The 13,681-nt window shown below is 35.9% G+C and overlaps 1 protein-coding gene across 1 annotated transcript in view; it reads right to left on the reverse strand.

The window, feature by feature from the left end:
- Window positions 1–11,616: 11,616 nt before the first annotated feature.
- Taf9 (TBP-associated factor 9) overlaps window positions 11,617–13,681 on the reverse strand; it is a 72,180-nt gene continuing 70,115 nt past the window's right edge. Inside the window, exon 6 of the mRNA XM_090413506.1 lies at window positions 11,617–12,052. Coding sequence (XP_090269632.1) covers window positions 11,880–12,052 — 173 coding nt within the window. The 3' untranslated portion in view covers window positions 11,617–11,879. The remainder of the gene's footprint in view (window positions 12,053–13,681) is intronic.

Here is a 13,681-nt window from a genome sequence, read left to right on the forward strand (position 1 = left end):
CTTAATGTGAAAAAGTGTTGTTTTGGCACTATGGAGATAGGAATGATTACCAGATGAGCTGGTCAATGTTGCAGGCTACATCATCCAGAAAAGACTGCTTGTTAGTTCTAGCAGTAAGATGGAATCCCATGACATCCTGTCACCATCTCTTGAGGTTACTGTGGCCACAGCTGAAAACATTTCCAACCAGACCATGCTAAAAATGTTCAGTTCAAGTAGACTTTACCCAAGGAATCCAGTGGTTTGTATCTTATTAAGCACATTGTAGCTGATGCATGGAGCCCTGAAGAACAGAACTACACTATATTTCTCACCCCTAGGGGCAGTGTTTTCACATGTAGAAATAATCAAATGGCTTACCTCTCCATGTTTTGATAGGAATACTGCACAGATTCTCAAATCCTATGTATCTAATTTTCAAACTGAAAATATCCAATGACTGCCATAGCCAACCCAATCACCAGGCTTGAAGCAGATTGAATGTGTGGATGTGGAAGTGTAATTGGATTTAAGTGGCTTAGGCATTACTTTGCACAATGGCAGCTACTGCCCTGGTTATTTTGAGCTGAAGTCTGCTCTTGTGGAGGAATGGGATTTATTGCCACAATCTCATACTCATATATTAAGCATAGTTCACTGCTGCAAGGCCTATTTATTTAGAATCATGTACTATACTAATATTATGTGACCATATTTTCAAGCATATTGTGTTAACTTTACTATTGTAATGTTCAAACTATCCACAGTATCTATCATACTTCTTGAACTAATGGACAGACAAATCATTTGCAGATGACTCTGGCAATCCATTCTACTCATTCACTACTCTCCAAGAGCAAAATATCTAGTCCTTATGCTTGCTAACTTATGCTTTCTCTAGCCAAGAACTAAAATATTTTTTCTGCATCAATCCAGAAGGTCCTTTTAGTAATTAAAACATTTCCTCTTTTTTTGCTTATAAATCACCATTTGCAATCCACAAGCCTTCAATCTATCTTTATAAGGAGCATTTCACAGATCACTTGTCTATGGCACTTCTCCAGCACCACCTCATGCCCAAGAAACCCAGGTGACTATATCAAGGCCTTATAAAGAAGAATAACTTCGTTATCTCTGCTCATTTAGTGTTCTTCCATAACCAAGTAGTTACCTTGAGGTAGTACACAGCTTGTAATCTTTTCCACATTAAACTGGTATTCATTATCTTTTGCAAGTACTGTAAGTCATCATCTTGATTCATAATTACTTTACCAAATTTTGCATCATCAGCAAACAACTGAATATTTCCCTTTAAATAATTTCCTTGTCAATTTCAACACCTGAAAAATAGTTCTGCTTCATAAGACTATTACACTTTTTTATCTAATCTTTGTCAAGTAGCTTTATTTTATCCTCCTACATGTTTTGCCAATCTTTGTCTATTGGCATCCTCAGGGAATACAAACTAGTAAGCTAAAATGAAGGTTACAGACTAGGTTATAACTGATGGTTCTAATTCATACAAAAAATTGGTATTGTGCGTGTCTCGTTAACGTGATTTATTCGTTATGGCTCATGACGTAATTGTTATGAAAGTTCATTTCTTTGATGTTTAATGATCTGATAAAAGTTTTCCAAATTTCTGGTAAAATTAGACCTTGATTCTTGTTTAGGTTTTCAGTTTTACGGGCAACTGTAGCTGCTTCTTTAAAGGTAGTTATCTTCTATGTATGGCATAAGGCTCTTATCCCACTCAATGTGATGGTTAGTAGAGGCAAAGTGGCATGAAAGGTCTTGTCTGTTATTTCTGACATATCCTATGTGTTCTTTCTTTCTCGTTTCAGGGCTTCTAGAGGTCTGACCTACGTAACTAATACCACATGAGCAAGGTATATTATATACTCCAGAGTACTTGTAGAATGGGTGAGGATCTTTCGGTGATCTTAAAAATTTCCGAATAGTGTTGATTGGTTTGAATGCCACTCTGATCTTATGTGGTTTTAAAAGGTTAGCTAATTTTTTGGAAAGGTTGCTGACAAAAGGAATCGTAATTGTACTGATGTATTGGACGTCATCACATTGTCGATGTGGTATATCAGTAAAGAGAATCTTGTTGTAGAGTCTTTTTGGGTAACCATTTAAAGAAAGTTCTCTGGATATTGTGGTTAATTCCGTTAGTAGGTCATCCTTGTCTGTCGTATACTGTATAGCTCTTTTCTTGAGACTGCTAAGTTTCTGAGCTATGTGATGAGCTGAGTTGAAATGGAGGTAACGTCCAGTATTTGTAGGTTTTCTGTATACAGATAGGTTGATACTAGTATTGGATTGTTTCTTTATTAAAATGTCAAGGAAAGGCAGTTTTTTATCTTTTTCCATTTCTAATGTGAATTTGATGGTATTGTGGTAACTATTGATTTGGTTGAGGTAATTCATTAGTTCTTCTTTGTATGATCCCAAATGATAAAGATGTCATCCACATATCTGTACCAAATTTTCGGTTTTGGAATGATCTGGGTTAAGATTTTTTTCTCTAGATCTTCCATGAATAAGTCAGCACAAGGAGGTGAGAGGGGGCTACCCATAGCTAATCCAGTGAGTTGTTTGTAGATCGTTTATTGCCAAATAAATTAGAAGTTAAACAGTGATTGAACAAAGTAGTGATGTTTCTTGGGAACAAGTTGTCTAAGATGTTGATGACTTCAACCACTGGAATGTTAGTAAACAGAGATGTAATGTCCAGGCTTGCTAGTATATCCTCTTCAAAAATCGGGATGTTTTGAGTTTTTAATATAAGTATCCGAGACGTGAATGTGTTGTAAAATCTTCGCAAGATACTTGGACAGTTGGCAAGTGGGAGAATAGATTCCATCACCTATTGGATGTAATGGTATACCTTCTTTATGAATTTTTGGAAGGCCATACAATCTAGGAGTAAGTGGGTGCATAGATTTTAGTTTTTTTATAATTTCTATAGGCCAGTTATTAATTCCACATAATAATTCATTGGTGTCACTATGGTTTTTTGTGGTAGGATCTCTACTGAGAACTTCATATACAGACCTGTCCGATAATAGATTTTTAATTTTTTCTTCATAATCTTTAGTATTTAATATAACTGTATTATTACCTTTGTCGGCTTTGAATATGATGATATCTTTTATTATTCCTTAATTTGAGAAGCGTTCTTCTTTCCATTTGGTTAGAGTTGGTGTTAGGAGATCTTGACTGAGCTGAAAGCATTATGCTGCTTTTTAATCGTAAGTCATTAGTAATACTGGACGTTACCTCCATTTCAACTCAACTCAGCTCAGCTCAGAAACTTAGCATTATCCATAGTCTCAAGAAAAGAGCTATACAGTATACGACAGACAAGGATGACCTACTAACGGAATTAACCACAATATCCAGAGAACTTTCTTTAAATGGTTACCCAAAAAGACTCTACAACAAGATTCTCTTTACTGATATACCACATCGACAATGTGATGACGTCCAATACATCAGTACAATTAAGATTCCTTTTGTCAGCAACCTTTCAAAACCACATAAGATCAGAGTGGCATTCAAACCAATCAACACTATTCGGAAATTTTTAAGATCACCGAAAGATCCTCACCCATTCTACAAGTACTCTGGAGTATATAATATACCTTGCTCATGTGGTATTATGTAGGTCAGACCTCTAGAAGCCCTGAAACGAGAAAGAAAGAACACAGGATGTGTCAGAAATAACAGACAAGACATTTCAGGCCTTTCATGCCACTTTGCCTCTACTAACCATCACATTGAGTGGGATAAGAGCCTTATGCCATACATAGAAGATAACTACCTTTAAAGAAGCAGCTACAGTCGCCCGTAAAACTGAAAACCTAAACAAGAATCAAGGTCTAATTTTACCAGAAATTTGGAAAACTTTTATCAGATCATTAAACATCAAAGAAATGAACTTTCATAACAATTACGTCATGAGCCATAACGAATAAATCACGTTAACGAGACACGCACATTGTCACGCACAATACCAATTTTTGTATGAATTAGAACCATCAGTTATAACCTAGTCTGTAACCTTCATTTTAGCTTACTAGTTTGTATTCCCTGAGGATGCCAATAGACAAAGATTGGCGAAACATGTAGGAGGATAAAATAAAGCTACTTGACAAAGATTAGATAAAAAAGTGTAATAGTCTTATGAATAATTGTCAAGAAAAAATTCAACATAGTTCTGCTTCATTTCCCACACACACACAAAAAAAAAATTCTTTCAGCTGATATCGCTCTCCTTGGTACAAACACCTTACAATGATTACCTCCTCGGCAACTGAAAAAAAAAAAAATTCCTTCACTCAAGGAATGAGACTGGAACAGGCCACTTGATCTAAAATCAATGTTAGGATGAAGAAGCAAAAAAAAATGATATAATTAATGTAAAGAAATTATCCAACTTGAGTGTCCTGTAATCTCAATCTCAAGTCTACAGCAGCTCACATTGAACTTTATCATTTAAAAAAAAAAAACTCTGCATTCCAAACTATGTCTTCCGATTCTTTTATTTAACTGTACAATAATTTTAGAAGTCTGCTATTGTCTGATTTAGATGCATCTATTTTTGTTTATATTTATTAATGTAACATAAGTACATATCAATACATACTTAGAGTAGAAAAAGCTGGAGTATTCAACCAGAAATGCCCAAATGTGGATGTATAAAAGGTTGAATTCCAGGCCATTGGAGTAGTGCTCTCATAGTTCCCATCTAAAATAAAAAGAGGAGTAAAGCTGAATGAGAGATTTACAGAGGAATTTCTCTACTAAGAGTTCCAGGTAAGATTTATGCAAGTAGTGAGAAGAGACCAAGAAAATTTGTTGAAAAACTTGGAGAAAAAGTTTCAGGACAAATAAAAGCTAGCAAGGTCAGATGCTCACTTTACAACAAAGTGTCAGAGAAAAGCTTTTAAAAAGCTATGATTGTCAGACAGAGTACACACTATCTCCATTGATTGAATTATGAAAGAATGGTATTAAACCTGATGTCCAGGCGGTTAGCCTAGTGGCTTTGTGCTTCGCAACCATATACCTGGGGAAGGAGTGTCCTAGGTTTGATTCCCGTCGCGACTGAGGAGCCTAAGGATCTTCCTCAGCTATAGCCAAGTTAGCTGGTCTTGGGCGTGGACAGCAGGGTTTTCCTCCCAGTTTATCTGGGGTTTTTCATCCCACAAGCAGGCAAACCAGCCCCCCTAAACACACACACACAGATCTACAGCCATAAATACTTAACCCCCCCATGAAGGGGCTCAACTCACCCCAATAGGGATGGGGGAGAAAAGGGAGGGAACTCCATACGAATAAATAAAATTAAACCTGATATTAGAATTGGAGATCAAGCTTAGCTTTTTGCTTTATGTATATAATGCTAACTAAACTGAATAACAGCTGTAACAAATTTGGCATGAAAACTTGTAATAAAAAGACATAGGAACATTCTCAAGGGAGAACCTATCGAACCTAAGTAAAATATTTCAGCAAAGTTTTTAGTGAAGATAGCAAATTAAATTTTCTGATATGGTGGGGAGCCAGTTATATAAGTTTATATATGGAGTAAGAGAAATTAGTCAAACCACTAAACGAGCAGTATGCAAGAGGGTGTTCAAACCAATTTTAAGTCATGGATCTGAGAAATGGGTTAGAAATAAACCTGTGCTCAAAGATAACATATGAGAGTTCTTAGAAAAATTAGTGGAGGGAACAGATGGCATCAATGGCACTTCTGAATCTAGCTACCTAGAACATGGTCTTCCTCTGGGCCTCTTTTCTGTCATCAAACACCTGCTTCTAACCTTTCCTCACTAATTCTATTTAAAAGTGGCCATATCACCTTAGGTTAGCTCTGCTTACACATTTTTGAATTCTAACAACGCCAAGTTCCTTTCTAATATTTTCATTTTTAATATGATTATGCCATCTGTTCACTCCCCTAATTTTTCTCAGAACTGTTCATATGCCTTTTCCAAATCAACAAAACTTAAATACAGATCTTTATTATATTCCCATGCTTTCTCAACTTATTTCATGCCCCAGCTGGCATGAAATTTTGTCATGTTGTACCATCATTTTTTATTTTTATTTTGGTTTAACCAGTAAGAATACAATTTGTTCGGCTAAATCTCAAATTGCCAGCCCATCCTTGTTTATTCAGTATCCAAGTAGATACCCAACAGGATGCACCATGAGAAGGTGAGGATTGGACATTAGGCCAGAAGCCCTGGTCGGTTCTCCACATTCCTTTAAAGGCTATGCAGAGGTCTCCTCTCAGTTATACAGCTTTGACCCTTAAGCACCCCTAAAACTGAATATCATATTGAAAAGAAAAGTGTGTAAGAAAGTTTTAAAAAGAATCAAAGTGGAACAGCTTTCAGAGGTGAAATGGAAATTGAAAAGTATTCATGGAAAAAAAAAAAAAAGTGAGTGAGTGAAAAGAAGAACCAAACCTTGAAAAATCAGTGGCAGACCCTGAGGATTCATTCAGCTAAAGGCAAGTGGTGAAATTATGTGCAAGGATAGAAAATCAGAATCAGTGAAGGAAAAGAAAGTATCAGGAGTTTCTGGCAAGTCAGCATGTATTCCAAGAGAATACAGAGAAAAATGTAATAAAAGCAAAGCAATATATAAAACTAGCTAAACAGACATCAATGAAAAAAGTTCACTAAGAACATTTAAAAAAATTGGAAAGGCAGCAAAATATTCCAAAAGCTACTGAAAAAGTTTAGAAATGGAGAAAGTACTACTATAAAAAGAACTAGAATTGATAAACAGACATCAATGAGAAAAGTTCACTAAGAACATTTAAAAAAATTGGAAAGGCAGCAAAATATTCCAAAAGCTACTGAAAAAGTTTAGAAATGGAGAAAGTACTACTATAAAAAGAACTAGAATTGATAAAGGCAACAGGAACCTAAAGATATTCTAGATGTCTGAAGTAATTACTTGGAAAGATTGCTAAATGAAACGCGCAGTGACATGGTGGTAGAAAACATTCAAGAGGAATGTTTTCATAAGGGAAAAAAAAGCCATTAAAAACCTGAAATGAGGGAAAGGCAGCTGGAATAGATCATATTAGGCCAGAATTACTCAACTATGGAGGTACAGTGGCACCTCGCAATTCGACTAATCCGTCGTCGAATTGCGGAACAATATTTCCCATATGGGAAATCTATGGAAAATAGATTAATTCATTATTGGACCCATTTCCCCTGGGGGGGGGGGGGGGGAGAAATACACCATATTATTTACTACTGTATAACACACTAAATTACAAAATACATGCAATATATTGAACCTTAGATGTTGGAAGGGAGTCTTCTTTATCCTATTCTACCTTTTCTTGCCTCCTCTTTGCATTGAACAGGGATGAGGAACTGATCAAAGGTGGACTGTCTCTCCCTCTTTTTCAAGATGGTTTTGAAGTGATGCATGATGGTGTTGTTGAACAAGTCTGTCATTCTACTCCCATCAGCAGTGTTGGGGTGCCATTCCAAACAAACAGACTGCACCTTCTCCCATGTCAGCTGCCGCGCGGTTAGCCTAGTGGCTATGTGCTTCGCAATCATATGCCTGGAGAAGGAGTGTCCTAGGTTCGATTCCCATTGGTGACGTGAGGAGCTGAAGGATCTTCCTCAGCCATAGCCAAGTTAGCCAGTCTTGGGCATGGACAGCAGGGTTTTTTCCCCAGTTTATTCTGGGGTTTTTCATCCCACAAAGCAGGCAAACTGGCCTTGAGAACTCAACACTACAGGCCATAAGGCTGACCACCTTATCCTGTAAACGGAGTGAGGTCCGATGATCAATGGATCCTCGACACCGCAAGGTAAAAGAGGGTATAAGGAAGATGATGATAATGTCAGCTGTTGGCATCAGCCCTTTTTCCCTGCCATCCTCTTCAGGTGAAATTCCTCTTTCTCTCTCCTTTGTTTGCTGTTCACTCTGAGTTCTTCCACGATCAGTTCATCATTGTGATCCTCTTCTATGTCTGAGAACACTATGGATGCCTGTTCTACCTTGGAATCTGTGAAACCATCCTCAGTTTGATCTGAGGTACATCCTGGAGTTTTCTTCTGCAATTCTTCAAAATTAACCTAGCCTTCTCACAGATCATTGCCTGAGTTACTGGATCTGTCTTTCTGTAATCCAGGTGATAAACAGCCTTTCCATCCCTTCATTGATTGAAGATCTATTCTTGTCAGAAATCTTCATTGCACCAGTAGACAACCTAGCACCCATAATCTTCTCTCTCAGTTGACCTACATCTGTAATTGTTCTACCTTTCTGCACTTTATCTACAATTTCTTTCTTCTTCTCTATGCTCAACCAAGTGTGCTTCTTTCCTGAATTATTCCTCTGTTCACTTCTCTTTGGACCCCCGTTCTTAAATTTCACTAAAAAAAAAAAAAATAAATAACTGCGGATGCACAAAATTTTTACTTTCTGAAAAATGGAGAATTGAAAATTAACACAAGCAAACACCAACACAGCCCAACAAGAAATGCGATAACATCACACAATTCCATGCACGCACATGTGCTGGCGTGCGAGATGCAACTGTCAAATTGCGAGGCACCACTGTATACAAGTTCTACAGTGGATACACTATGTAAATGACAAGGGTTGATCACATGATAATTCCAAATGATTGGAGTAAAACTCATAGTACCCAACTATAAAAAGAGAATTAAAACTGAAAATTACAGAGGAATTTTCCTGCTCAGTGTTCCTAGTAAGATTTATACAAGCATACTTTAATAAAAGGCTAAGAACAATTGTGAAGGAAACTTGAACAAGTTTGGCCTGGCTTCAGGCCAAACAGGTTGTTGGGATCAGATTTTCACTTTTAGACAAATAGTTGAGAAATCATGGGAATATAACAAGGATCTGTATTTAAGTTTTGTAGATCTGGAAAAGAAACATGACAAGGTGCCAAGAAAAACTGCCCAAAATGGGACATTATATATTGCTTGATATAATGTCCCATTTGCACAATCTATATTTGAATTGTAAGCTAGCAGTTAGAATAGGTGGTGGTACAAGAAGATGGTTTGATGTTACATTGGATGCAAGACAAGGGTGCATGTTAGTTATCTCCACTACTAGTCATCTATATGGATCACATGAAGGAAAGTAGCATTAAACCTGATATCAAAATTGGAGATGTTAATTTCAGCTCTTTACTTTATGCATGTGTTTTTTTCCTAAATAAATCCAGTACAAGTATGTTTGATTCCCTAACTAAATAACTGCTGTAACACATTTGGTATGAAAATGAGCAATAAAAGAGAAGGATTATGAAAATATGCAAGAACACGGAAAACATCAACTGTATCCTGAATGCAGGCACAATTTTAGTGAAGACTGCTAATTAAATATGGAAGTAGACACCAGAATTAGAAAACCTGGTATGTTAGGGTTTCACTTTAAGACATAGAGGTGAGAAATCGTGGGAATACGATAAGGATCTGTATTTAAGTTTTATAGATCTGGAAAAGGCGCATGACAATGTGCCCAGAGAAAAGTTTTTCAAAATACTACAATTATATGGGGGTGAATGGAACATTATATAGAGAAATACATAGTCTATATTCAAGTTGTAGGTCAGCAATTAGAATTGAGAAAAATACAGGTTCCAAGACAATTCATCGAATGATAATTTGTCGAAAATTTTAACTAAAATTTCATTAAATCGATGCAGCCAAAGCGGAACTGCTAATACCATTTCGAAACTCTTTTTCGAAAATGTTATGATAAAAGTCATCCATTTAGAACAAAAACTGAACCATGCAGACAGCTTCTTGTACCGACAACTTCTACTAATTCCGCTAAGTCAGAGAGTTATCGTAATTCACAATTTGGACACGTCATTTCTTTGTTGCCCCGAATATAGCTGAACTGAAAACTGGAATGGTTCGACATTTTCTTGTAAAAGTTTCAAATAGCGAATCTGAATCAGATTTGCTATTTGAAACTTTTATTCATCCATAATAATTGTATTTGAATTATTATGGAATGAATAAAATTCATCCCATAAGAATAATGTCATAGAGTAACCTATGACATTATTATTAATGTCATAGGTTACTCTATGACACCCCTTGGGGGTACATATCAGGAAATTGATGGTAATGATATGTTAGAGTCAACTTATTAAATTGATATGGAATAAAGAGAGAAGTTAGTCAAAATATGAAGCTAGCTGCATACAAGACAGTAATAACCAAAAATTACAGACACGAGAGTTCTGAGAATGAACGAATGGCATCCATGATTTTAATATGATTCAAACAATATTACAAAGGAACTCGACATTGTTAGCATTCAGGAATGTGAGAGCTGAGCTAATCTCAGGTAATATGATCACACAGACAGAATAGGAGAAGGAAAGGTTAGAAAAACAAATGTTGTTTTACAGGATGGCAGAAAAAAGACCCATGGAAAGGTGCTTACTATATCAATCTCCACAGTTTTGATACAGTAAGTACCTTAGAAGACTGAAATATAGGATATGACAACAGTGGAATCTGACATATAACAGATTGTTGGAGGGAAAAAAACTGAGAAATTACTAATAATGTAAACTTTTGATGTAGTAATAGCATAATGTCCTGTATATCCTATGAAAGTACATATCAGGAATTTGAAGATGAAGGCATGTCACAGATAAAACTAATAAAGTATATTATTTATTATATTTTATAAATAATATACTTTATTAGTTTTATCTGTGACATGCTGCAGTTCTTTACAAAAGATGTCATTTTCTTCTTTCCCATCTTCTCGAGCATAAGCATCAATTATTACACGGCCTCTGAATGTTTTTAGTCTTAATTTCTAATCATCTTTCATCCCAGTAGTTATACAATATTTTTATTGATACATAAAAAATGTATCATAATACCTGCCCTTATTCTTTAACTCTTTTTTTTTTTTTTACTGCAGATCTGTATACAATGATGTTTCTATAGTACTTTTTTTTTGCTTTTTTGTTTTTTTTCTTTATTACACATATCTTTATGTTGGCTTGGTTTAGCTGTTCATCTTCTTTATATACCATACTGTTGCAATTTTCATTTTATCTTTCACTGATAATTCATCTGAGACTTGAAAGTATATTCTAATTTCTAGGACAGGTTACTAATCTATCACTGGGTAAATCCAGTGGTAAAGTTGCTATTTATAGTCTTTCTGGACAGATATTTCTAAGAGCATTTTCTCCATTAAGGATGTTAGAATTATACTGACCATACTCAGTCACCAATGTCTCACCTGTCCTTTTAGAAAAGGGTGGACCACAAAATGAGGTCATCACTCCTTCACACCTACATTATACCATTATTTTATGCATTTATCAGCTGGACTGGCCTCATCGATTTCTGAAATTTTTGTATATAAAACATTAAGCTAACCATAACCATTCTGATCCTGATTAGTACAGGACTGGAACAATGAAAACAAAACTTTTTCTGCTCATGAATATTTTTGTAGGATATGTAACCATCAACATTTTTGTTTGAAAAATATTTGCATTTACCAGCAGTCTTTTGGAAAACCTGTATTAGAATTCAGGACTAGCAATGTTTCATGTAAAATCAAGACAGAGAAAACAAAAATTTACTTACTATACAATACACAAATTTTTTCGATAATGACATAACACTTGTATTAAAAAAAAAAAAAAAATAGAGAAGGTCCACTACAGAAGATTTTAAGATATTGTAAATTGTAATCCCCCCCCCCCTTTCTACAAGCGGTTTGTGTGTGTGTACAACAATTTTCATCTTCCTCAAGATACTGTCTGAGATTCCAGAGCAAAACAAACATGTAGATAAATAGGCATTTTACTATCTGAGTGTTAATCATTCGACATCATAGTCATCTTGCTCATCTTCACGTTTCCGTTTATTCTCATTCTCTAGTGGAGCTGTTTGTTCTGAAGGAGGAGTAACAACAGGTGATGCTGTTGTGGCATTAACTAACAGAGATGGTGGATTTGTGGTTCCAGATGTGCCACTTGAAGTAGTTACAGGACCTAAAAAAAGGAGAAAAAATCATTAGTCCACTTTTTTTTTTATAACTTAGATCAATGTCATACAACTCTAAAAATAAGGTATCTGTAAAATTTAGAAGATAATTCCTTACATATGTTTCTGTATAAAAATACAAATAAAAATGTGGAATACTGTGGCAACCTTTAAAAAATCCTGCCCAGATTAAGTGTCAATATAACTAACGCCTTTTATTCCCTCGCAGGGAATTGAGACCTTTAAACCCTATCGAGCTTTTGGAGACAGTGGGCAGTTCAATCTACACTGATAGCTGGCCAACGTCTATCACTAATTGTAGGCGCACCAATGAAGAGACGAGCAGACAAGTTCTGACATAGTGTCGATTGCAAAGAAATTCATCTAATTTAGATTATTTCACTAGGAGTGCTTAAGGGTCAAAGCTATATAACTGAGAAGAGACCTCCACATAACCTTTAAAGGAACGCGGAGAACTGACCAGGGCTTCTCACCTAATATCCAATCCTCACCTTCTCGTGGTGCACCCTGTTGGGTATCTACTTGAATACTGAATGAACAAGGATGGGCTGGCAATTTGGGATTTAGCCGAACAAATAGTATTCTTATTGGTTAAACCAAAATAAAAAATGATGGTATGACATGACAAAATGTCATTACAGCTGGGGCGTCGCCCGGTTAAACAAGGCCCCCCATTGTTTTTGCCAGGGAACCAGGGTGAACAGCGAAAAGTCAGCTACTGGAACAAGTCTGAAAGCACACCCCAACTCAACGAAGAAAAGAATTTTTCTTCTACCTTAGGAGGAATATTTTCATGCTTTAGAGAAAGCAACTGATACAATGAAAAAGGAAAAGTTGGTCCTTGTTTGGGATCTAAATAGTAGAGTAGGAAATGATTGTCAGCATTACAAAAATATTTTAGGAAAATTTGGAGAAAAGAGCAAAGCTAATAATAATGGCAAATACCTGTTGGATTTCAGCTCAGGACATGGACTGGTTATTACTAACACCATGTTCCAGCATAAAAATGTACACAAATTCACATGGAGAGAAGAGGCAAGGAATAAGAAAAGTCTCATTGACTATGTTATTGTTGATAGTGATGTTTTCTCCCTGGTGCAGGACACCAGAGTGTACATAGGATTTGAAATTGGAAGTGATCACTATTTAGTCTTGAGCAGGATAAAATTGAATTTCATTGAAAAGAAAAACATGTAAGAAAGTTTTAAAGCGAATAAAAGTTGAGCAGCTCTCAGATGTGAACTGTAGACTAAAATACACAAAAATTATTGAAGAAAAAATGAAAAAGTTTGAGAACAACAACCAAACCTTAGAGATTCAGTGGCAAACCTTGAAGAAAACACTGATTGATTCAGCCAGAGAGGCATGTGGTGAAGCTGTCTGCAAGGATAGAAAAATCAGAACTCCATGGTGGACACAGGAAGTTAAAGAGACAGTGAAAGAAAAGAAGAAAGCATATCAAAAGTTCCTGGCAAATAAGTCAACTTTTACTCTTAGAGAATACAGAGACAAATGTAAGAAAGCTAAACACTGTGTAAAACGCTAAACAAAAGTCATGGGAGGACTTTGGAAAGAACATAGAAAACAAATATCAAGACGGTGGCAAGATATTCTGG

Source organism: Typopeltis vanoorti, chromosome 24 (assembly GCF_054136105.1).
Source record: "Typopeltis vanoorti isolate ZY-2024b chromosome 24, IOZ_Tvanoo_1.0, whole genome shotgun sequence".
In the NCBI taxonomy this organism is placed as follows: Eukaryota; Metazoa; Arthropoda; class Arachnida; order Uropygi; family Thelyphonidae; genus Typopeltis; species Typopeltis vanoorti.